Raw genomic sequence first — 25,550 nt, forward strand, 5'->3', positions numbered from 1 at the left:
ATAATTCTTATTCTCCTAATTTCATTTTTGTATATTTTAAAGTATTTTCTTAAAAGATTCCATCTTCTACTGTATATACATATGTGTGTGTGTGTGTATGTGTATGTGTGTGTGTAGTGCTCACAGCTTTCTTATATACCTTCTTTTTCCATTGAAGAGCCTGTAAATTCCTGCAAATTCACTCCTAACTCAGAGTCTAGGCTAATCTTGATATTAATTAAAAGAGAACCTCTCTTTCTATATTCTGACGTTGAGCATAGAGTCAACTCAGTTCTTGATCCAATCTCGCCTTACAGCCAACATGAAAAATGGCCTCTTTGCTGTCTTTTTACACTTTGTCTCTATCATGTGCCTCAGCATATACTGTGCCTGAGAGTCCACCTTGGTGACAGTGTCTCTCTGGTTCTGTCAATCTCCTTCCAAGGCAGCTGTTTTCTGATGGCTAGGAGCTGTGATCTATGGATACAAACTGGCTTCCTGGCTTCTCAAATCTTGAAAAGTGACTGCTTCTGGATTTTCTGCCACCAAGCCCCACCTAACCATCACCTAACCCTATTTTGGACCTCTGGATTTCACAACTCCCCTGAGTTGCCATCTGCTTCAATTACCATGTTTTCCCCACTTTCCCTGCATCTCTCCCACCATCTGCAATATGAGTCTGTCTCCCTCCAGGCCTACCCTGTCCATGTTCCAGGGTACACCACCATCAGCCTATCCAAATTCTACCAATGCTTTTAGGCTTAGCTATAAACCACCTTTTTAATAAAGCTCTCCCCACATACCCTGTCCTCCCACCTTTCCTTCCCTGCCTGCCCAGCCACCCTCTCTAGACTGACAGCATTGAAGACAATACCACTCATGCACCTTTCAGTTCTTTTTAGAAAGTACTTTAATATATATAAAAATGAAATTGGGAGGATAACAATTATTATGATGCTGTGACTTCCAAAAAATATTATATTATTATATCACTGTCCCTGCCTTGGGACAATGCTTATGCTCCCATGTAACATAGTATATGCTTATGATATTTTGTTTCCTAACTGATTATTAATTTCTAGATGGAGAAGGACATACAGTCAATGATAGTTCAGGCAATGATGAACTGCATATACAATGGTCATCTTACAAGATGACAATACCATATTTTAACTGTACCTCGTCTATGTTTAGATACACAAATACATGCAATTGTGTTACAATTGCTTACAGTATTCAGCACATGCTGTATAGATTTGTAGCCAAGGAGGAATGGGCTTACGATATAGCCTAGGTGTGTCATAGGCTATACCACGTAGGTTTGTGAAAGTATATTATATAATGAAATCACCTAATGACACATTTCTCAGATGATGTCCCCATTGTTAAACAACACAGGACTGTATCTTAGTCATTTCTGTATTTTCCACAGACTTTTGCGTAGCACTCTCCATCTAGGTAATTAAACTGTAATACTTAAAAGAGCTTAAGATAATAAAATCCAACTTTAAATGGGGCATCTTGGATCATTTAAGATATCTTGCGCATCATTCTATCAATGTTTTACAAGTTTCTCTCTTAGCCCTGTTGGGACTCAGAAAATAATACCCCAAAGTGAAGGCCCCAAAGGCAGCCTCAGAATCAAAAGTTTTACTCTAACCTTCTCCTGCCCTGCTGTCTCTGGCCTCTCTTTCTCCCCTGAGGCTGTTCATAGAAACTAGAACCTCTTTTCCCCAAAGCCACCATAAAACCAAAAATATTACCCTAACTTCTCCCCTTTTACATATTTTTCAGTACAAAAATTAGCCCTAAAGAAGTTATCTGTCCTACCTTGTTTGACTGTAGGTCATAAGACAGACCTGCATTCCAGAGAGGGTCCTGCCCCATACCCAGAAGGAAGAAACAGAAAACCAAACACCGCACATTCTCACTTCTAAGTGGGAGCTGAACAATGAGAACACATGGACACAGGGAGGGGAACAACACACACAGGGGCCTGTCAGGGGGATGGTGGGAGGGAGAGCATCAGGATAAATAGCTAATGCATGTGGGGTTTAATACCTAGGTGATGGGTTGAGAGGTGCGGCAAACCACCACAGCACACGTTTACAACTATGTAACAAACCCGCAAATTCTGCAAATGTATCCCAGAACTTAAAACAAAATTTTTAAAAATAAAAATAAAACATCATAAACATATAGATAATAACTCAAAAAAAAAAAGCGCATCTAAACAGAGAGGCCTTGCTGGGCTTCCCTCTCGGTCTAATAGCATTAATTGGGTCATACTCTTTCTGTCCAACCATATTTCTACATGGCTGTCCGTACTTGGTTGAACCTAAGCATAAAAATAGACAGTTTCCCTGTATCTTTGGGTCTTCATTCTGAAGGCTCTCGTATCACGTAAAACTATAATCGAATAAATTCATATGCCTTTTTCCTGTTAATCTGCCTTTTGTCAGTTGATTTTCAGTGAACCTTGGCCCCCCCACACTCCTTTGCCTCAAACTACTATGGAGAGGTACCGGCAAAACTATAATAATCATGATTTTTAAAGCAAGGATACAAAAAATAGTTCAATAAGATGGGTAAGATTGCATAGCCAGTCTTAGAGCAGACACTAACAACTACTAAAAAAAAATCCTTTCTTAACACTTTGTCCTAATCTGCCAGAAATCATAGTTCAGAGAGTAAGAATATGCCTGCATTACTTCAGATTGATCTCTCGGCTTCTCTTTACCTCAGAATACACATATCTGAGACACCTACTGTCAGATCACAAGTAGAACATAGATACCAATCAGATAACAATATAACCTATTTTGAATTTCTCAGGAGCTGGGAAAAATATGAATGCAAGGTGCTCTTTTATTTTTAACAGTTAATTGAAGGCAATCACTTCCAGAACTGATTTCCCTTTACACATTAAGCACAAATCAGGAACAATTTATATGGCCTCTGTCAGTTCTGATTAAACGTTATAACTAGAATTAATGTCTTACCTGTGGAAAAAACTGCCTGAGCTGTTGCTATGGTGGATGAGTGTTCTTTACCTTTTCTGAGTAGCATGTTGCCAGATTGGCTTAATTGGACACTTAGAGTACTGATGTCCCAGTAAGAGATAAAAGTGGTTCCTTAATTAGATTCAAAAAAAATATTTGCTCAACAAAAAGCTATTCCATAGCCCGAGTCATAATTAAAATTATGCAATGACATGAAATTTTTTAAATTATAAAACAAAATAAATCCTATCAATCAGCCAAGTTTTTACTATGAAATAGTCAACAGACCCTCTATTTGGTTCTGCGCCTACTGATTTTGTAGGAATTTCTAAAATCTGAAGGCTATTTTTGGCTCTGATTTCAAATATTCTGAGAATAACACAAGCAGATCAGCAACTAGAGTTGTACAGGTTCACAACAGAAGAAGATTAAAAATAGAAGCTTCATTACCTCTCCTTTTGGTATGCCCAAACTAATATCTTGCACAGCAATAATATTCTGGAAAAAGCGTCGATAATGTTTACTAAGGTTGTATAACACAAGAATGTCTCCATTGGTCCTTCCTTCAAACACCCTCTTTTCCTCTTTTTCAACATCTGTATCCTTAGAAGATTTGACTGTGCCTTGGAGAGTAGAATGACCCCTGGGAGGATGAAATCAGAGTGAACTCACACCTGGCAAATGATACCAGAATAGTCTAGAAGAGGCAAAAAAGGTCAGAGACTTGTAAAAAATGGAAGATACCGCCTTCAGACTTCTGCGAAATCAGCTTTGTCCAGAGCACCCCAGTTCTGCCATCCTGATTATCAGCCAAGAATCCATTTTTTATTGTCTGACATAAATGAAATATACATGTTCCTAAAAGATACTGAAATGGATTGGCACTAAACTAGAGCTAGTTTTTAATTTTATGAATAAAGTCATGCCAGACTTTTGTACTAAATGTTAAAATAACTTATCACAAAATTATTATAAGGCATTTACTTATTAAGTGCTTTTTACTAAACAAGTCATTTAATAATATAGGTTGTATATAAAAGTACTCAAACATTATAAGTTTATAGTATATATTGAATCGCATAAAAGGATTATATAACCAGCACTTTGCACAATACTTTGCAAAAAGTATTCAGTAAGTATCTATCAGAGGAATGCAAACTTAACTTTCAACTCTTATTTTCTCTAAATCTGAGCTGCTCACTTTTTAATCTTCTTTCTAATTTGCAATCTGACACATTTGACTTTCCAATAAATTTCAATTTCCCCTGTAAACTATAATATGCCAACATTTTAATTATTATATTTAATCATTTAAAATATATCTAATGATTATATTTTAATGATAATGACTGAGTTAGTATCATAACCAACATCAATTACCTGGCTTTGACAGTGTAAATTGCCATGTAATATATTATTATATTATCATTGAGAGATGCTGGGTGTAAGGTACATAGCAATGTTCGATAATAATTTTACAACTTCTTCTGATTATTAAACTATTTCAAAATAAAAAAAGGTATTAAAAATAAAATCCAATATCCATGGCAAGCTCCCAGTATCCCTGGCAACTTTTCTTTATTATTTGTCCACACCTGAAATCACCATTTGTCAATATATAATTTATTCTACATAGAACATAGACGATGAGGAAAAATATAGCTAGATACTCAGAATTCTATCTTATATGACCTCATTTATATAACATTCAAAGGCATGAAAAATGAGTCAATAAAAATAAAAATAAGGATTGCAGTTACCTAGGGTGCAGCTATTGATGGAGAAGTTTATGAGAGGCCATCTGAAGTGTTGGTGGTATTCAGTTTATTAGTGAGAGGGGGTTACATCAATGTGTTCAATTCATGAAAATTCATTGAATTTTACACTTTTCTGCTTGAATGTTATTTCCCTCTCCCAGATGAAGGTGTGTTTATTGACCTTTCACCCTGTCCTGGACTTTCAGAAGTCTCCCCACTCCAACAGGAAGTTGTGCCACCTGTATTCCCTCCTGCCTGGCAGAGCAGTATTCACAATAACCCACATCAGCTTGCTCATTCTCTCCTCAGGAGGATTACCTGGGAAGCTTTATGAACAGCTCCTGGGTCTCATACCCAGAGCTTCTCATTGCAGAGTTCTAGGGAGCGGCCCAGGTGTGCACATTCATTTAAATCTCCTCAAGTCATTCTGGTTGGTGGAGACAATTGACTGAGGTTACTTCTGGTCCACCCACTCACAACAATCCAGGGTCCTAATACAGGAATCCAACTATGCCCAGAAATGTGCCACTTAGTTAACCTCTAACTGAAAATGACTAACAAATGATCCCTACATTAAATAGGAAGGATTCAGATGGGACCTAGGTATAGCAGAACTTTCCAGATATGCAGCATATCTCATATGTGAACAGTGTGGCTGTTCCAACCCAGCCAGCACCTAGGGTACAGAGAACAAAAGTGCAACTCTAGGCAGGAGACAAAATAGGCAGGAACTAGGGCTCAGGTCCTAATGGAAACCTGAATTCATGGCAAACAACCCAAGGCCAGCAGCAGGACAGTGGGACAGCTGGACAGGAGTCAGCACAGGTTAGGGAAGGACAGCAAGGAAGTGGGATCTCAGCACTCACGTCCAGCAGTGGGTGCAGGTGACAGGGGCCCTGCTCAGGCTGGGAAGGCAGGAGCTATCCATTCCCAGTTGCACAGGGCATGGTCTCCCTATTTTCTTCCAAGATTCAATTATGAGTAGCATATCGATACTATAAACCAACATAGATGTGCCCTAATAGAGAAAGAGGGCATAACAGAAACAATGAGAAGGCATCAGCCCAGCCCCAGAGGCAGGGCAATAAATATCCCTGTGGAGATGGGAGGGGGATCACAGACACCTTCACTGAGCAGAAGGCACCACACTTGAAGGGGGGCCTTGCTAAGAACCTTGGGCTTTACCTTTCAAACAATGATTAGTGGCTTAGTTAGATCTGGGTTTTAAAAGTAGATTGACTGGGTCATGCAGTCATTATGACAGTTATCCATAAAATGGTAGTAGGCAACTAGTGTCTAAATTCACTTAAATTTCTATGCTCTGTAACCTTCATATAGAGAAAAAAATTGACTCTTTACTGTGGATAACAAGGACATTATTCTAAAATACAATTCAACTTATACTTACAACTCTAGGAAGTAAAGGTAATACAGATTTTTCTCTTTAAAGAAAAATCTTTTGATATTATAGGAAAATGGAGTACCCTGAAATCTGCCAAGGGGGATCCTACATTACGGTTTTTTAAAATAGACTAAACTAGTAAGGGACATCAGAGAACAAATTATGTTTAAAAGGCACTCTGCATTTTACTCCAGGTTCAGTCAGCTATTGGAAATCTGCAGACTCCAGGGTGATGTGGCCAATTCAAAAGCACATTGGGATTTATACTCAAAACGGTGTCTACTTTACTTCATTAAAAGGGGTTATGTAACAAAATATGTCAGGAAATGGCTGAAAGGAAAAATAATTCCATGAAAGGATCACCATAAATTATTAATCATGTGTCTTTATAATCCTTAATAGATTTTCTAGTGACATGGTCTTAATTGGTAATTTCTCCAAAAAGGATCCCTCCCTCGAGTAGAGGTCAGAGGGAAATACATAGCCCTTGGAAAGAGCAGGCCAATAAATTCAGGCCACTTGGGTATGGAGGGGAAGCCATAGCATTGTGGACCCTACACAGTAAAGCACATTGCTTCCTTATGTAGTTCAAATGTTTTATCTGACAATATTTCAGATATCCTTTCAAGGCCACATTAAATCCTGTTTATAATAGTAGGAATGCATGTGTGTGCATGTGCATGCATGCATGTGTATAAGCCACATTATATATCTACATGTCTACACATGCCCTGTGCTACTGACTTTCGACCTCACCTGACAAAGATCAGAGTACAGCAGCATAAGCAACAAGATCCAGCAAAGGACACATAGACATCTGTACTGAATTTTCCTATCTTCCTGCTCCCAGAGTTCTTGGCATTTAGTCGTAAAAATAATGTTATGGTATTCATCAAATTTACCTTAGCTGCTTCAAAGTAACAGAGAAATTCAGCAATTTCAAAGTGAAAATATGTCCTCACTCATAGGTGGGAACTGAACAATGAGAACACTTGGACACAGGAAGGGGAACATCACACACCGAGGCCTGTTGTGGGTTGGGGGGAGTGGGGAGGGGGGAGGGATAGCATTCGGAGATATATCTAATGTAAATGACGAGTTAACGGGTGCAGCACACCAACACGGCACATGTATACATATGTAACAAACCTGCACGTTGTGCACATGTACCCTAGAACTTAAAGTATAATAAAAAAAATTTAAAAAAAGAAAATATGCTGAGACAAATAATTGGAAAGATTATCTCACAGTTTGTCACCTTATCTTTTGAAAATTTCCTTCCTGGTATGGGTGACTCACACCAATCAATGTTTAAAAAATAATAAAATCTTAATGCATTAGAACTATGTATAATGCTGATCAGATACAATTTTTACTTTACAACCTCCAGGATGAATTTTTCTCTTCCTCTCTTTTTGCAGGAGTAAGTGCAGCTCGAGGATGAGCCCTTTGGAACCCACCTTGGCCATCGCAGAAGGTCCCAGTGTAGCAGAACCCTCAAGAGGAGAAGTACTGTGCCCTGCGTGGCCAGTTGCACGAAGATCCAGCCCAGAAAGTTCATCTCAAAGGGACTCACATAGGAATCAATGCCGAAGTTGTGGGTCAGGTCATATTTGATCTGATTATAGCAGAGTTCTATCAGTCCTTGACCAAGGCAGAATTGAGGAAAAATAGTAAAGACCCACTTGAGGACATCATAGATATTCTGTAAATTCTGTACAGTGAAAAAAAGAAAAAAATCCAATTAAAAGCTATTCCCCTTTTCATAACATGTACCAATAACTTCTTTTTCTCCTTGGTTAGCTCTGTGTTCCAGGTCTTCCCTATCCCAACTACTCACTGATATTCTCAGACAGCCATCAAAACAAAGATATTTTGTTTAGAGATATTAGATCTACTGGTATTTGCCTTTCAAGGTTTTCCTTGCTTGAGAACAGTGATGATTTTTACATCTAATTTTAAGGAAATCACAATGATCTCTACACAAGTATGAACAAAGTTGTTAGCAATATATGAACACTGAGTTAACAAATAATCCATACATATAAGGTGGATGCAGCTGCACAAACTCACAGAATAACAATCCATAAGTGTTCGATTTAGGATTATGTGAAAATGATAATTATACAAAGAAATAAGTTAGAAAACATGAGTTTTTGCTCCCCCACATCCCCCTCACTCCAACAGGAAGCCTCACCAGTGGGAAAGACAGATGTTCCAGATCTTGTGTTTGAACTCAAAATGTGTCATCATATAAACTATGATTTGGTAACAATGAAAATGATTACATTAACACTATAGTTTGTAAACACAGTAGTTAATAATGGTTACACTAGATATTCAGACTTATCATTCACCACTGTGGAAGATAGTGTGGCAATTCCTCAAAGATCTAGAACCAGAAATATGATTTGACCCAGCAATTTCATTACTGGGTATAAACCCAAAGGAATATAAATCATTCTATTCCAAAGATACATGGACGCATATGTTCACTGCAGCACTATTCACAAGAGCAAAGACATGGAATCAACCCAAATGCCCATCAATGATAGACTGGATAGATGGAAACACCACAGATTACAATGCAGCCGTAAAAAGGAAGGAGATCATGTCCTTTGCAGGGACATGGATGGAGCAAGAAGCCATTATCCTCAGAAAACTAATGCAGGAACAGAAAACCAAACACTGCATATTCCCACTTATAAGTGGGAGCTGAACAATGAGAACGCATGAACACAAGGACAGGAACAACGCACACTGGGGCCTGTTGGGGGATGGGGTGGGGGAGGGAGAGCATTACAAAAAATAGCTAATGCATGCTGGGCTTAATACCTAGGTGATGGGTTGAGAAGTGCAGCAAACCACCATGGCACACATTTATCTATGGAACAAACCTACACACCCTGCACATGTACCCCAGAACTTAAAATATTTTTACTTTTTTAAAAAAGACTAATCTGAGAATCCAGTCACCTTTCTTGGTTTCTTTCATTAATTCTATAAGAATTAATGCTACAAAGCTCCATAACCTACGAATGGAAATTTGAAATTATTTGAAATAAACATTTGAATAATGTTGCTTCCTAAGCAAATAACATCAAAATAAAGAGCAAAGGAAAAGAAAGACCCAAACAAAAGCAATAAGCTGCTTTTAATTACTTGTTACCAATTGATTTAGATCCATTTTTTGGCAAACACCTCATTGCCTGTTGATTTTTTTTTTTAACAAGTAAGCAATGCTGTTTATAATTAAAGGTAACAATGCCTTTCCACTTGCCACACTGGTAGAACCTCATGAGTGGAAAGGTTCCTGGTCAGCTTCCTCTTTGGATATGGACAATTCTTCTTCCTTTTTCTTTTGGAGCTAAATCTCACTTCTGTGACTCCACTCCCCAGGGCAGCTCTCTGCTTTCAAGTTCCTCACCAATACAAATATCTACTGTGAGTCTCTTTTCAGTTTCACGATGGTTCATGATTGACATCCTGATGGTTCATGTCATGCTAGAGATCCGATGAGGGAGGAGGGAAATTGTACACTATCTCTACTGATTTCAATTTTCTCCTCAAGCTAAAGCCAATTAATGGTTCTGCAAGTTTTCTCTTTAAAGTGTAGACATATTAATATAAATCAGTGTCAATAATAAATCTGTAAAAATCACCAAAATAGATTACCATCACTGAATGCATAATAGATGTTTACAGAGTTCACTGCTTCTATCCAAATATGAAACACAGTAATAAAAATTAATGTTAGCTATCATTGGCAAATCTACTAAGTCTCTGAAAGTCCAGCCATGAGGAAGTAGACTCATCCCAATTAAATAGGCATCAGTCCCTGTTTGATTTGAAATGAGAACTGCAGCACATGCTTCAAAACTAGGAGCTCAGTACCTTTTCCAGGTCATTTTCTCAGCCCCTGAGCTGGCCAAACATTTGGGAACTACTGAGGAATCAGACTCCATATAAGCAGCAGGGAATCAGGAGAGAATAGTGTGGTCAGAGCTGAGAAATGAAAACAGAATGAAAAGGATTGCAATAAGGGGGCAGAGGAAAGTGCAAAATCTGAAGTCCGTATCTCCAGGTAGCACCAGGGATGCTGAGGGGCCGAAAGATGTATTAAAGCAGAGGCAAAGACCCAGGCAGGCCTCACTAAGAGAGGAGACAGGAGTGAAAGGAATGTGGCAGGATGAATGGGTTCACCTTGACCTAGACACCTGCTGGAGACGACACTTAGGAAATGACTTGCTAATCGGAACGGCCTATTGGAGATTGGCGTTGACCTCACAAGGAGAAGTTCTTCCTGAGCACGGGCCTCATGCTCAGGAAAGCCCTTGGCTGCCACACTTGGAAAACGGCAAAATTAAATTTGTTCCAGAAATCCCAGAGAAGAGGGTAGAATCCCCACAGATCATCATTCAGACATGCTGCGTCCTGAGAGCATGGTCAGCTGTGTTGTGTGGCCCATTCTATCTTGTAGTGTCTGACCCCAACGATGGTGAACATTGAGAGGGCATGTTTCAACGACTCACTCTCCCACCATTCATCAGTAATTCATCAGCAAATAGTTTCTGATGAAAATGCTAGGGATATGGCATCGAACATCTTCATGTTTCTACCCGCAAGAATGGAGTGGCCGAAACGGCACATTTTTTCATCAATTGTTGCTAAGCCTAGGCATGGCTTTTATAATGGCAACGTGTTTTTTGTTGATTAGAATCCATTTATCTTTCTGGAGTTTAAAGACAGTGGATACTAATGCATTTCCATTGAATTCCAGTTCGAAAAGCAACAAAAGAGGCATGAGTTAACACGGTCTTTGCACTAGAGGTGCAGAAGTGTAGAGGTGATGCTACAAAGCTACTGACCTCAGCTTTGGAGATGATGGCTAGCAACCGTGGCATGATGGTTATGAGCATGGTACAAAGGCCAAAGATGAAGTTTAGTGAGACATAGGAAATGAAAGCCACGTCCGAACTGGAAAAGATTCTGGACATCAGGTACATCCATGGAAGAGTTGCATATCTGAAAAGTAAAGTGAAAAGTAATGTTTTACTGTAACATTTACAGTCATTTTATCTATGGCAGATACATTCTAAGACCTTGGGGTGAATCCCTGAAAATGCAGATATTACTGAATCCTATATACACTATGTTTTTCCCCATACATACAACCTATGATAAGGTTTGATTTATAAATTAGGCACAGTGAGAGATTAAGAACAATGACAAGTATAAAATACAACAATTACAGCAATATGCCAGCGTGCCTACTCTAGCACTTTGGGGCCATCTAGTAAAACAAAGGTCCCTTGAACACAAGCACTGCCATGCTGCGACAGTCAATTTGGTAACTCACTGACTCCCGGGTCCAAAGTGAGGATATGCAGGACAAAGGAGAAATTCACGTCCCTGATGGGATAGAGCAAGACAGTACAAGATTTCATCATGCTACTCAGAACATTGTGCCCTTTAAAACTGATGAATTGTTTATTTCTGGAATTTTCCATTTAATATCTTGAGACCACAGTTGACTGTGGGTAACTGAATTCTCTGAAAGCAAAAATGCAGATAAGGGGACAGCCATAAGACTGAATTATAGATGCAATTTTATTGGCCCAGCAATTTTTCCTCACTTGGTGAACAGAAATGAACTTTACATAATACATTCCACGGTATTTTTCAAAGACAACACACTTCCTGGGGCTTCAGAGGACTCTGCAATGCAATAGAAAGAACACTGGATGGGGTCACAACACACGGGTTGTATGTGGGCCTGAACTCGTTGGCTCTGTGGCCTAGAGAAAGTCGGCTGACTTCTCCAACTTCTGTTCTCCAAAAGGAGCTTCTTTGCTTTGCTTCTCATCAGGAAGGCAGGAATAATACTTACTCGTTATATTGAGAATTAAAAGATATCAAGAATATAAAAAGCTGCAGAGCTATGTAAAAAAAATAAGGCCTAAAAATAAAAACTGAAAGCCTCCTTCCAGCATCCACTGCACAGGGGTACCATCTGTAACTCCTCAGTGTGCCCTAATCTTCCTTTAGTCTCCAGCAACCCAGGAGACAGCACTGGAACTGTCATCTTACAGGCAGAACAATGGGGATTTGCAGAGTTCAGACACTTGATTGAGCTTTGCAGGTGATAAGTAGGTGAAGCTGAACATGGGATTCGTTTCCATGCGGCCCCAAAGCTGGGGAGTAAGAAGGATTGCTAAACATTGAACCCTAGAAGCAGTCCCCACATGTGTCAGATGACATCAGGATCTAAGATACCACCCAAATGTCCCTAAAAGGAAAACATCTCATTGTCTTCATTCTGTCTCCTCAATTCTAGAGCCAGGTTTCACTCATGGCAACTTCCCTCATCTCCTTCCTGAAATAATACCACTGCACCCAACAACGGAAGTACACTTTGAATGATGGTTCCTAATATCAGCAGAGAAGTCACTGATTTTGAATCACAACTTTCCCAAAAGATTCTCATATATCCGGAGCTCCAACAAGTTCTCTGCTCACTCAAGGTAAATGTATCACTGTTTTCTTATGGTGAATAATTGGCTTAACCTGAAACATTTCAGTGCCTGCAAAATGTCTAGGTTTTCCTAATATGTTAACAAGTTCTGAAAAGTATGAGACTTCAAAATGATATAAGAGATGCCAGGCCCTCAAGTTAACTCTTAGTCTAGTATGCACCCCCTTTCATATGACATCCATGATATTGGAATGCTTTCCTGGGTTAAAAGATACATTCTCATAGTTCATAAGATATATATGATATATAAAATCATATAGTGTTTTAGACACTCTACTCAATAGCAATCTGCCTCAAAATGTGGCCATGAAGACAATTATTTCAAAGCACACAATGGAGGCAAGAGCTGTTCTAAAACAGTTGCTACATAAGACAATCAACTAATTAAATCAAAATAATTACCAGAGAGATAAGTCATGACTTCTTAGGGCTGTACATTGTCAACACCTCTGTCTGAAATAAACTACCACAGAGAGAATTCAAACCCCAACACATATTCACCCACACCACACACCTACCCTCTTTCCTTTACTGTCCCTTCTGAGACAAAAATCAAGTGCTACACTCCGTCATGTGACTGTTTTGAGAATCAAATGAAATCATAGAATTGCAAGTATTTTTGCAACAGAAACATAAGCAGTAGTAGAATTTTGTGAGCCAAATTTTGGGGCAGCTGTAATTGCTATAAAATTCATTCTAAGAGTGAATGAAAACTCTCTCCAACTTATAACTACTGATTCAAACTCTATATTCTGGAGCAACACGTGACAAATTGCTTTTCTTTTCCATGTGACAGTCCTTTAAATAGCTGAGGATAGACATGTTATTCTGCTTAAACCTCCACTACAAAAGACTGGGTCTTTCTCTGATCCTTTAACAACACGATATTCAACCAGCTCTCTCTGTTAAATTTTGCATTGGAGGACTTAGGGGAATTTAGGTAAGGCCACCTCACAGAGAACATGATGTGGTTGGCCTGGCACAACACACAGCAAGATTATCATCTGCTTTGATCAGCATCTCCACATCCAACAATACAATCTAAGGATGCAGCAGCCTCCCTGTCTTGCTGTGGAGCCTGCATACCTGATCTGCACTTGAGTGACTAATTACCACCTCAACATTAGGCTCTACTTCCTTTGAGATGGTTCAGGATCTGTATTTAGTTACTTATTACATAAGGTTTCCATGCCGGGTTATGTCATTTAAATATTTGACAAGTAGATCAAAGCATTATTTAAGAAAAACAAAAAATCAGAGACATGGTCCTAAATGAAGCCACACGAGAGTTCCTATTGCTAGATGAATGAAGAGTATTCCAGTGTGGTTTTCAACTGACTATGATTCCATCAATTTTTTTACTACATTTTCATTAGTTATCTTTTAAATACTTGGCTCAAATTAACATATTAGCAGCTCCAGTCTCCTTTTTTATAAGAAAAAAATGAAATTGGCTTATAGAGCATAATTTATTTTTGTGTGAAAATTACAATGAATTTCAATAATCTCCAGGCTTTTATTAAAATATAGTATCATTTTAATGATTTTAAAATTTGCTAGAGACTGGCCTACTGTTCACAACATCACGGAATTTATGGGGCAAGAAAATTCCCCTTTTGAAAATCGGCCACTTCCCCATGCTTTGTGGATTTCCCAAGACACCAAACAGGATTTGGCAATCTCATCTTTTAGCACTAAATATACATCAAATACGTTCTTAAGGTTTCAATTTTTATGTAAGTTAGGCCCTGTTTTCCTTCATTCATTTTAGGTGTTACTTCCCTCTTTCGGATGCTAATTCTCCCTGACTCTCCCTTTTAACAAATTGTCCTTGATAGAAAGAAGAAAAACAATAAAACTGCTATTGGGCATGTTTGTCTTGTTATCTCTTAAAAGAATCAATTTGTGTATACCATCCCTCATCCCTTCAGATTCCTGCCTTTAAGCAGCCATTTAATGCCTGGACATGCTCTTAGGTTTCAGCTCGGGATTCAGCTTTCCTGAGTTTGCCCTTGGGCTCCCTGTACCCACAGGTCCTTAGAGGGACAGCAGGTGTGAGCCAATTCGGCTATCCTCACCCAGAGATTGCCAGGCACACAGGAGACAGCGGTTCCCCAGACCGGGTCTCTCACTGCCCCTCCTATTACAGTGGGGCGGGGCGGGGGGGGAGGTTCACCAGTTCCACTGGCTGTGCTCCAATGAAGAAAGAGCTACCTTCTAAATCTGCATCCCCATGGATGTCACCCAGTGACCCTGATCAACTTCCCTTGGGGGCTCTTCCTTCCTGGGATTAGCCATGATCATAAACACAGTCTGAGTTATCTTTGACATCTTTCCAGTCCCTGCAACCTAAGAGTTCTTAACCAGAAGTGTGTAACCCCTATTGCCTATGATTGTGCTTCAACACACCTGTGAATCTCCAGAAATTCTTTGAAAAATGTGGTAGTTATGTATGTGAAGAGAATTCTTAGTTTAATTCAAATTCTTAAAGGGTTTCACAATCAAAACAACATTAATAAAAATTTCTAAAAGCATGTTTTCAAGGCTTTCTAACCATTTCTTCTCAGTTTTAACTCAGTTTTTGAGATATACTCTCCTAAAATTCAAAAATAATTTTATAGCAAAGTCTATTTTACTTGAAATAGAAATAGAGGGAGACATGACAACACTATCCATTCAATTGGATCAATAAACTGAAATCAAACGGTGTTCTTAGAGCTGGGTACATACACATATAGATCTTTATACACAAGTCCATAAATTTCTAGCTAAATATAATAAATATATGTCTACTATAAGCATGTTTTATAGCTTAGGATATTACATCTTCTAAAGAGTAAAATAATTCTAAAGAGTAACAATAATGGCTAAAATTAATTTAATGGGAACTTTGTACCAGTCATTGTCCATGACATTCATATAAACTATTTAATTTAATCTTTATAGCAAAAGACATGAAGCTTTACAAAGAAAAAACTGAGGATTAGACAGAATAATTAGTATTACCAAAGCCACAGAATTGGGGTTAGTGAGTAGTAATATCAATGTTCCCCCAAAAGTTTGTCTGTCTTGTTTCTCTCTCTCTTTCTTAATCTCTCACTCCCTCTCTCTCAGTCTCTCTTTCCCTCTCTCTGTTAATCTCTCTCTCCCTGTCTATCTTTCTCTCTCTTATCTACATACTTCCATCCATCCATCCACCCACCTATACAATCATCTAGTAATGGTATATATTTGTTTAAGTAAAACTCTGTCTCTAATTAGATGTTTTGAATAATTCTAGGGCACTTACACAAATACAAACGGTAAAAATCATTTTATTTGTAATCCTTTTAAATACGAGCAAGCTGTTTTATCTTTTAAAATAGCCTTGAATTATAATAAATTAGTATGATAATGATTTTCCCTACTAAGCATCTCTTACGTAGTTAGCCTGTATATAAGCATCGTGCATGACAAATAAGAAGACATATATTTCCTGATACCAGATAGATATAATTTTGAGGCCACTAGCAATGATCCTGACTAGCATGCATAAATCACTAATTCATAAAATGACTTTTCTCCATTTGCTATTTTTTCATCTGAAAAAAAGTGATAGAAATTAGACAAAACATTTTCAAACTAGTAATATTACAGGAGAGGAGAAAAAATGCCAGACAGCTTGCTGAGAGAACCTCCACAAATGCAATCTCCGAGCTAACTGGATTATGTATTTGAGCCCCTGATTAATGTCAAAGCGAGAATAATAGAGAATCCATTTCCGGCTGCACAAGTTTGTCAAACAGCTCAAGGGCCTGTCTGAGACAGGGCAGTGCTGTCTTCATCACGACCGGGTCAGCCCTTCCCTCCTCCACGGGGCATTCATCATCCTGCCCAGGCTTGTTTGCTCCGTGTCCCTTGCAGAAGCAACATAATTGCTTCAAAAGAGAGGAAATCATGAAGTCGACAGCAGGTTCAAAGCCATCCTGAGGGTTTTCTCTTTCAGAAAACAAACCGTAATTCTGCAGCAGCGTTTCTCATCACATACCCGAAAAGTGACAGCAGGAGGGCCGTGGCTGCCAAGTTCTCGCGGAAAGTAAAAGCTGTTAACTGGAAGGCGACAATAACAGCAACACACAGGCAGACGGAAACCAAGTAAAAGAGCTGAGAAGATAAAAAGAAATAAGGAAGAGCTGTTACATCAGATGGTCATATTTATTATCATCTACTTACCCTGAAGTTTCCTTTCAACTTCACAAATATATTTCCTATTTTGCACATTAGGAGTTCTGTAGCCATGGAATTAGTCCTGGAAAGTTGCTTGTTTTAATCTGAGTTGTATCCCCCCAAAATTTATACATTGAACCCCCAGTATTTCAAGATGTGACTGTATTTGGAGACAGGACTTTGAACAAGTGATTAAGGTAAAATGAAGTCAATTCGGTGAGTCCTCATCCAACACGACTGGTGTCTCTAGAGGAAATCAGGATGCAGTCACTCTCAGAGGGCTGACATGTGAGGACACAGGGAGAGGATGGCTGTCCACAAGCCAAGGAGAGAAGCCTGAGAAGGAACCAACCCTGCCAACACCTTGATCTCAGACTTCCAGCCTCCAGGACAATGAGAGAATCAAGTTTCCAGGGTGAAGCCACCCAGCCTGTGGTATTTTGTTATGGTGGCCTGAGGTGACTACTATTGTCATGCATACCCATCTCCTTTGAGGAGGGTCAAGGAATCCAATCAGCTTTCATGAAACATAGCCTCCTCCCACACACGTAGAACCAAGGACAGACTCCTCGCACTACCTCCCTATCCAGCCTCATCATAAGGTGCTCCCTGCAGGCCAACAACAGCCATGGCTTTCCTTCAGGCTCTCACACACCTGGCTCCTTCTTCTCTTACAGCCTCAAGCTGCAGAGCTCTTCCTGCATGTCATCCATGGGGAGGGCCCCTTCTTACCTCACAGATCTCAGCTAAAGTTTCACTGTCTTCTTTGACCTTCACATTTGAAGTCATCCTCCATCCCATCATTCTCTTTCATTCTTTCAATAGACCCAGTCATGGGCCAACTGTATCTTGCACATTTATTTATTTGTTTGTTTACTTGCTTGTTTTCTGCTTCCTCTCATAAGAATCTCTTTGAGGGGAGCAATCTTCTCTGCTTCATGCATGGCTTTATGCCCAACACCATTTGGAGAGCTATGACAGAATAACATAGACCAAGTATCTTATAAACCACAAAACTTTATTGCTCACAGTCTGGAGGCTGGAAAGACCAGAATCAAGGTGCTGGCAGATTCAGTGTCTGGTGAGGGCCAGCTTCCAGGTTCAGACTGTGACTTCTCACTGTGTCCTCACATAGAGCTCTCTGAGGCCTCTTTTACAAGGGCATTAATCCCATTCAAGAGGGCTCCACTCTCAGAAACTAATTATCTCTCCAAGATCCCACCTCCAAATACCATAATACTGGGGATTAGGTGTCAACACATGAATTTTGGGGGGACATAATCATTTAGTCTATAGCAACCTTGGACCCACCTTGACCCACAACAGATCCTCAAAATATTTATTAAATCAGTGATTGAATAGAATAAGCAGAGAATGATTGGATGAAGATGGAAAACCATCCAACCAAGAAGCAAAACCCCTCCCTGTCCTTAATCCCCAAGGTCAAACATCACAGAGTAAAGAAGAGCCAGACTGAGTGGGAGGCATAAAGAGATAATAAACTAAGGGTGCTGAAAAGAAAGAAGATCCTGGGGTTTTGGAGACTTTGAAAGCCCCATGGTGTCCTAGAAGCATAGCCCCCTGTGTGTTGTGATTCTCTCTTGCCACACACTTCTTCCCTTTTCTCTGGGAAAGTTGTGGCCCTTAGACACTGTTAAATGACAGATGAAAGAGAGTCGAGTAGCCAGCAGCAGTGTGTAAAACTGGGAACAAAACTGGACCAGAAGACAGAGGCTGTCACCGAGAAGCTGTCTCCATACCAACTAGATGTAACATCTTGGACAAGTCACTTCCACTTGCCTGCCTTCAAGTGTCCCTCAGTAAAGATAAGGTCTTAAAGACCCAGAATTTGTCAATCTGGGTTAAGATTCATAAATCACCTTGAGTACCTAGTAAAACACAGACCTCCAAGTCCCCCCAGTCCTATTGAATAGAATCTTGAAGGATAGGCCCTTGGGAATCCTTATTGTTACCAAATGTCCCAGGTGATGTCTATCACCAGGCAGGTTCAGGGAAACCTCTGATTAAATTAAATGAACTCCTGAAATGTTAGGTAACTTAGGTGTGACCCCGATAAACTGTACTTTCAAAACAAAACAAAAATCCAAGTGACACGATCAAAAGAAAATAAATTAGCTAAATTTTAAGCCAGCTCAAAGAAATAAACCTTACAGGAAAACGACATGTTAATATGCGGAAATTTGTGCATGGTGTAGCACAGCTCAGACAGCACCTAGTGCATGGAAGGTGCTCAGTAAATGGTAGCCCTCCGGCCTTCCAATGACTTACGTATTATTTTCTGTATCACAAGATGAAACATATGTATGAGGGCAAGGATATCACTTTCCTACAAAATAAAGACAGCTCCACCAGAGAACAATGACAGCAGATATTGACCACTAAGAACAACTTATCATATAAGATGCATTTTTTTTACTTAAGATAAATGTCCTGAAGAATAGGGAACACCTAGACAAAGCATCTGTTATTGTCCCTCAGGACTGGAGACACTGATCTGGAGGGTTTCCATTGCGGAACTGAGTGCATTCCAGAAATGCTAATAATACCTGCCATCCCTATTAGGCAATGAGGCACAGGTCTCACAGGAGGGGGTGTTAAGCATGCGATGAAAGATCATTTATAATGATTTTTATCACCTCACCTGCTACCCCATTGAAAAGAGCATAGTAAAGGTGATTATTTTCTCATCTCCTCAATAAGAAATTTTGCATCTTTGTGAAGTTCTATAATTTCCCAGTTCTCCAGCCTGAAGTTTGTCAGTCTTCCCCTTATGAACCAATTCTATGGTGATCAGTAAAGGTGACTTAATCTGAAATGCTCTTATCAATAAGATGACCCCTTTTTGTGGACACTCAGAGGCAGCCAGGGCCCCACATCCCCCTCCATCCCTCCATACACACACTATTTAGATCACTATTGTGGAGGCACACAGAATCTTATTCCCAAATCCTACCATGTCATATAGGAAGTTTGTGAACCAGTACATCCTGTAGCCAAGGCCACTTATGTGCTGCAACCTTTTGGCTCCAATCACTCTGTCCCTCACCACAGAGCTGCCGATGGATGCAGACAGGATGGAGAATCCCAGCACGATGCAGAGGGCCACTCCACACTGACGGATGCTCTCCAGGCTGCGGGCAGAACAGAGCAGCTCTCAGGCACCAGACGAAGAACACAAGCCTTCTTTGCTAATAACAACCAGCAATGATGACAGCAGTGAAAACTGCTAATTAAAAATTCATAATCAGCCAGGCATGTTGGCTAAGGGCATGGATTCCCTCATTAAATCCCCTCAGCCACCTTTTGAGACATGGATGACTAAGCTCAGTTTACAGAAGACATAACTGAGGAGCACAGTTTGAGGGCATTTCGGAGTCTCCTTGTGTCAGAATCTGCTCTTCACCATTGAGCCTGACTCCCAATTAAGATGAAAGATATCCTCTGAGCAGCATCCAGGTAAGCTGTGACTTTGCCCACACGGGGACTGCTTTGCAATACCGTAGCACCTGCCAGAGAGGAGCCTTCACTACAGCTCCACACTACACTGGCCCATCTCTGAATTTAGTCACATGAAATCCCAAGGAGATTTTGCAATAGATTGAGGTGCTTTGTAATAATATACACTGTACATTTTCCTAGTAATTGTTTTACCTGGAGCACTACTACTTTCACTCAAGTCAATTGCTTCCTCCTCTCAACTCCTTCTTTAGGAACAGTCAGACCACAGATGGTCTTTCAGGAGGCTGACACGATGGAACTCCTCAGCACAATTCATCTGCTGTGCCATGCCTTCTGCTCCATTGTGTCGCATTGTACAACAGATGTCAGCTAGCCTACTCTTGGAATTCTGGAAGGTGTCAGACACTGTTAAAGCTAGAATCCTGAAAATCATTATGTGAACGTGAGGACAAGCTGCAACCCAACCAGTGCTTCCTGCCGGTTCCTGTCAGATTAACAACTTGAACAGAGAATGCCCATTAAGCAGATTTGCATTCTGCAACTTAATTTGGTAGGTCATAAAAAGTTTTTTAAAAAAATACCTACTTTTATTATCGACTTTTAATTAAAAGTTTGTCAGCCATATAATAGAGAAGGGAGATGGGGGAGAAAAAGGGAAGACAGGTGGAAGCATGCTACCCTTTACAAAGACAGTAAGAACTGACACAGAATTCTGTACCTGAAGAGCTCTGGCCTTATCCCCACCCATGTCTCCACCTGGATCATGAGGAAAATCTTGCATGAGAAATATTCAAGGAGGCATTACTACGTTTACGTACATGAATGCAATGTTTATGATTTTAACCCCAAAAACTCTTCAGAAGATGTACAGTCACATAAGCTTCTGATAAATCATTCCCTTAGAATAATTTCTGCCTAGAAGTACAGTTGCCTGACAAACTCATCTGTTTTAAGCTCAGTCAATGCACCGCCTCTCTTAATAGTCGTTTTTCTCACACTTTGCAAAGAAATGACCAAGTCCTGTGGGCATTTCTTACTAACTCTATAAGCCATCTCTTGGGGCAAATGCAAAAGACAGACCAAAGTCATCCCTAAGTAACACAAAGATTTTCTCCCAGAGTCAGGGTCACACACCCCTCAGCATTCCATCAACTCACATCTTGTCCTCGTTCAGCAAGGCCCCTCCGTATGGGTGGCTGTAGAGCGTTATTCCTGTGAAAGACAAATTGAAAAGTGAGCCTTCAGCCTGCTCCTGCATGGTGAGTCACAGCTCATCCACACACTACGCAGATTCCCTGTGCCATCATATTGTATCCTGCTTGCTTTGCCCAGTCCCTGGCCGATTAGCAGAAGAGAATGGTAAATTCCATTGTGAAATTCAGCAAATATGTGCTGGGATTTCTGTCATTGCTGTTGTTGTTAAACATAACCAGCATGAATTGTTCATGCTTTACATGACAGGCACTATGTTCATAGGTTCTCATATTTTATTGTGTAATCCTCATAAGTATCCCATAGCCTATGTTTGCAGAGAGGAAACATACTCAGGATAAGTAACAGTATGCAAAGAAGACTATTTGATATAAATCAGATCAATATTCACCTCTAGATCAAGCCAGGTCTAGATAGATAGATAACTGGACTGTTTCACTGAACCAATTTTGGTTTTGGAGTTGTTTGTTTTGTTTTGCTTTGCTTGCTTTCTTGGACTTGTGCATGTGTGTGATGCCAGCAGCCAAAATGAAGAAACTGCCATCAGCTTATCAATTAAAAGGATTTTATTATAAGAGCTGTTTATAATATCACAGAGTGGGACAGTGCTTCCCCAGAGAATTCTAGTCAATATTGTGTTAAGAAAAACTCCATAAATGAAATTGGTTCGTGTTTTATCTTGGACTTTGTGGACTGTGAGAGTAATCAGGTTTCCTGTGCCTAATTGGTTGTGTCAGTGATTGGAGTCAAATGTGTGGCTTGTATGTGGGGGCCACTACCAAAGGCAAAAAATGTTGCCAGTCCTAAATTTTGCTTATTTTTGTTTTGGCTCACCTTTAATTTACCCTATCATCTGTATTTTAATTTATCCTATCACCTGTATTTTAATTTATCTTATCGGTATTTTGCACTGTCTTATGAGAGCACATTAAATCCTTACTGAAACATCATGGGGTATAAGTAAGCCTACAAAAAAGGTACAGAGTTGGAACGGCTACAGTGCTGCAAACTTCCAACAGCTTTGCGACCAGGCATCTGGACTTCTGTCCCTTTGCCACCTGCTATTCTCCCCAGCTATGCCAGCCTTTTTTTCCTTCCACTGGGGACTCAGCCACGCACTAAGGCAAGTTCCGGCTCATAAAAGCAACAACAGTAGGAGCATTTGGTTCAGCGAATCCACTGTACAGTTTTCCAGAATAATTTTTTTGATTATAAGTTAATACTGTCCAGATATTCTGGTCCAGGCTGGCAGTGTGTGTGCCTGACATTTGCTGCATTGCTTCCTGGATCCTGGACTTACCACATTCATCATGAACTGAATTGTGTGGTCTTGATCCCTCATCTGTCTGGACCAATAACACCCACCAGTCTTTCTCCTATGTGTCTTTCTTTCACCAAGCTTGACTTCTAGCTTACACCTCATGGGGCCTGCCAGTCCTGTCCTTCCTAGCTAAAGTGTTGACTCACAGGCAGCTTCTCACTTGATGTGCAGCCCAATGTCAACCAACCTTATCAGGGGGTCGGAAAAAGCCAAGTGACATTAGACGGTGTTTATAAAGTATCAGATCCTGCCAAAGTATGGCCTGTGGACCACTGGTGCTGTGGGGTGTATTTGCAATGTTGTGTGCTCTTCTAGACTCTACATAAGAATGAGAACATTCTAGATTAAGAGGATCCAGGGAAATGTGGTTAGCTGAGTACATGTCTTGGAATTATATTATTTGAGGAACACAGTAGAATACTGAAATTGTTTAACTTAAATACACACACACACCCTGGGGCAAATATCCCCATCATCTTCCCGGTCACCCAGGCTCAAAAAACACTAAGTCCTCCCCATCTCCCTGCTTTTCTTCACCCCACACATACAAGAAGTGGCCGAGTCCTGTTACTTTCACCTGAACTCCATCCTCGCAGTGCCAGGCCTCACTCACAAACATGTGCATCCCTGCTCAGCTCGCCTCTCTGCACACTCATGAATCCCCTCACCCAGAAAGCCTACAGAACTTCCAGAAAGAAATAGAAAAATATAGAGCCCATATTCTTTACCTAGACACAGATTTCCTTTAAAATCAGATCCAATCTTTGTATTCTCCCACTGCTCCCATTTGAAAAGCTGGATTGCTATCATTTCCCCAAACTCTATGGCTGCAGGCATATGTCATCATTTCCTTATGCTTCCTGTCCAACCCTGCTGACACCCCACTCCTGCCTCACGTCTGTCTAACGCTGAATTAAATTTCCTTTGTTTTCAATTATTATTGCTTTCATTTTGTTTGTTTTGTTTCCAGCTTTATTCAGGTATAATTGACAGATAAAAATTGCAAACATTTAAGGTGTACAATGTAATGTTTTGATATATGTATACATTACAAAATGATTATCACCATTTTTATCCTGCTGGTAAGAATGTAAATTAGTACAGCCATTATGGAAAACAGTATGGGGGTGCCTCAGAAAATTAAAAATAGATCTACCATATGCTCCAGGAAACCCATTTCTGGAAATATGTCAAAAAATAAAGTAAAATAAAATATTATCTTGAAGAGATATCTGCAGGCCCATGTTCACTGCAGCATTATTCACAATAGCTAAGATATGAAAATAACCTGTGTCTGTTGATAAATGAATGGATAAAGAAAATATAAGATAGATAGATATTCATGCACATAATGGAACATTACTAGCTTCAAAAGAGAAGGAAATCCTGTCTTTGAGACAACATGAATGAACATGAAAGACATTATGTTAAGAGAAATAAGTCAGGCAAAGAAAGACAAACACTGCAAAATCTCATTTATATGTGGAACTTTTAAAAGTCAAATTCACAAAAAGAGAGAGTAGAAGGCCATCACCACAGGCCAGGAGAAAGAGGCAATGGGGAGATGTTAGTCAAAGGATACGAAATTCCAGACATAAGATAAATAAAGGCTGGGCATGGTAGCTCACACCTGTAATCTCAGCCCTTTGGGAGGCCAAGGAAGGAAGATTGCTTAAGCCCAAGAGTTTGAGGCCAGCCTGGACAACATGGAGAGACTCCATTTTTAATTATTAGGGCATGGTGGCATGCAACTGTAGTGCCAAGCTACTTGAAAGGCTGAGGTGGGAGGACTGCTTGAGCCCAGGAGTTTGAGGCTGCAGTGAACCATGATTGCGCCACTGCATTCCAGCCTGGGCAACAGAATGAGACCTCATCTCTCTCAATAAATAAATACATACATAAGTAAATACGTAAATAAGTTCTGGAGACCTAATGTATAGCATGGCAACTATAGTTAATAATGTTTTGCATACTAAACATTTGCTGAGAAATTAGATCTTAGTTATCCTCACTGTGCACAATAAAAGGATTAATTAAATTTTCAGGAGTATGAAGACGGGCAAAAAGGAGGAGAGGAAAATCTCAAACTCTAAGTCCTTTCAAACTTGTGAGCAGAGAAAAAGCGTTGGTAGCCAGAAATACACAAAAATTAGCCTGTAGCCATGTGCTATATGCTGTTTAGGACATTAGACTATTTGTATAAATTCTGATAGAGCAACTATGTCACATCAGAATTATTATGCCTGTTTACAGAAGCAGTATCTGAAGCACAGATATTTAGGAAATCTTCCTATAGACTGACTGCTATGACACAGCTGAGATTCAGACCTTGGTCTGCAGACACCACAACCATTCCCCTGCCAGCATATCATATACCTTTCTTCAGCACACGTCTGGTTTTCCAAAGACTATAGCCATACAGTGGGAAGGATACAGGGCTGGAGGTGGATGGCCTCTGTTCTGTTCATTCTGCAGTGAAAAGCTGCCAAAAGAACACTGCTGTTTCTGTGGGGAGCTCAATAATAAAATGTTAAACTACCAAGGTTGGATCTTTATTTGATCAAGTCGCATAAATACCTTTTCTTACCTTAGACCATGACAGTCATTGCTGAAAGATTAAAAACAGTGCTCTCATATTTGCTTTCTGTATCCTAGT

General features: G+C 39.9%; 1 protein-coding gene across 1 annotated transcript in view; it reads right to left on the minus strand.

Annotated features, from left to right (window-relative positions):
• The window catches only part of ABCA13 (ATP binding cassette subfamily A member 13), a 489,071-nt gene that overhangs the window by 122,706 nt on the left and 340,815 nt on the right, over window positions 1-25,550 (minus strand). The window contains exons 49-54 of the mRNA XM_030795834.1: window positions 21,519-21,573; window positions 19,856-20,033; window positions 16,703-16,818; window positions 11,009-11,165; window positions 7,601-7,854; window positions 3,432-3,624 (exon numbers count right to left, since the gene is read on the minus strand). Coding sequence (XP_030651694.1) covers window positions 3,432-3,624; window positions 7,601-7,854; window positions 11,009-11,165; window positions 16,703-16,818; window positions 19,856-20,033; window positions 21,519-21,573 — 953 coding nt within the window. The remainder of the gene's footprint in view (window positions 1-3,431; window positions 3,625-7,600; window positions 7,855-11,008; window positions 11,166-16,702; window positions 16,819-19,855; window positions 20,034-21,518; window positions 21,574-25,550) is intronic.

This window comes from Nomascus leucogenys, chromosome 17, assembly GCF_006542625.1.
Source record: "Nomascus leucogenys isolate Asia chromosome 17, Asia_NLE_v1, whole genome shotgun sequence".
NCBI lineage: Eukaryota > Metazoa > Chordata > Mammalia > Primates > Hylobatidae > Nomascus > Nomascus leucogenys.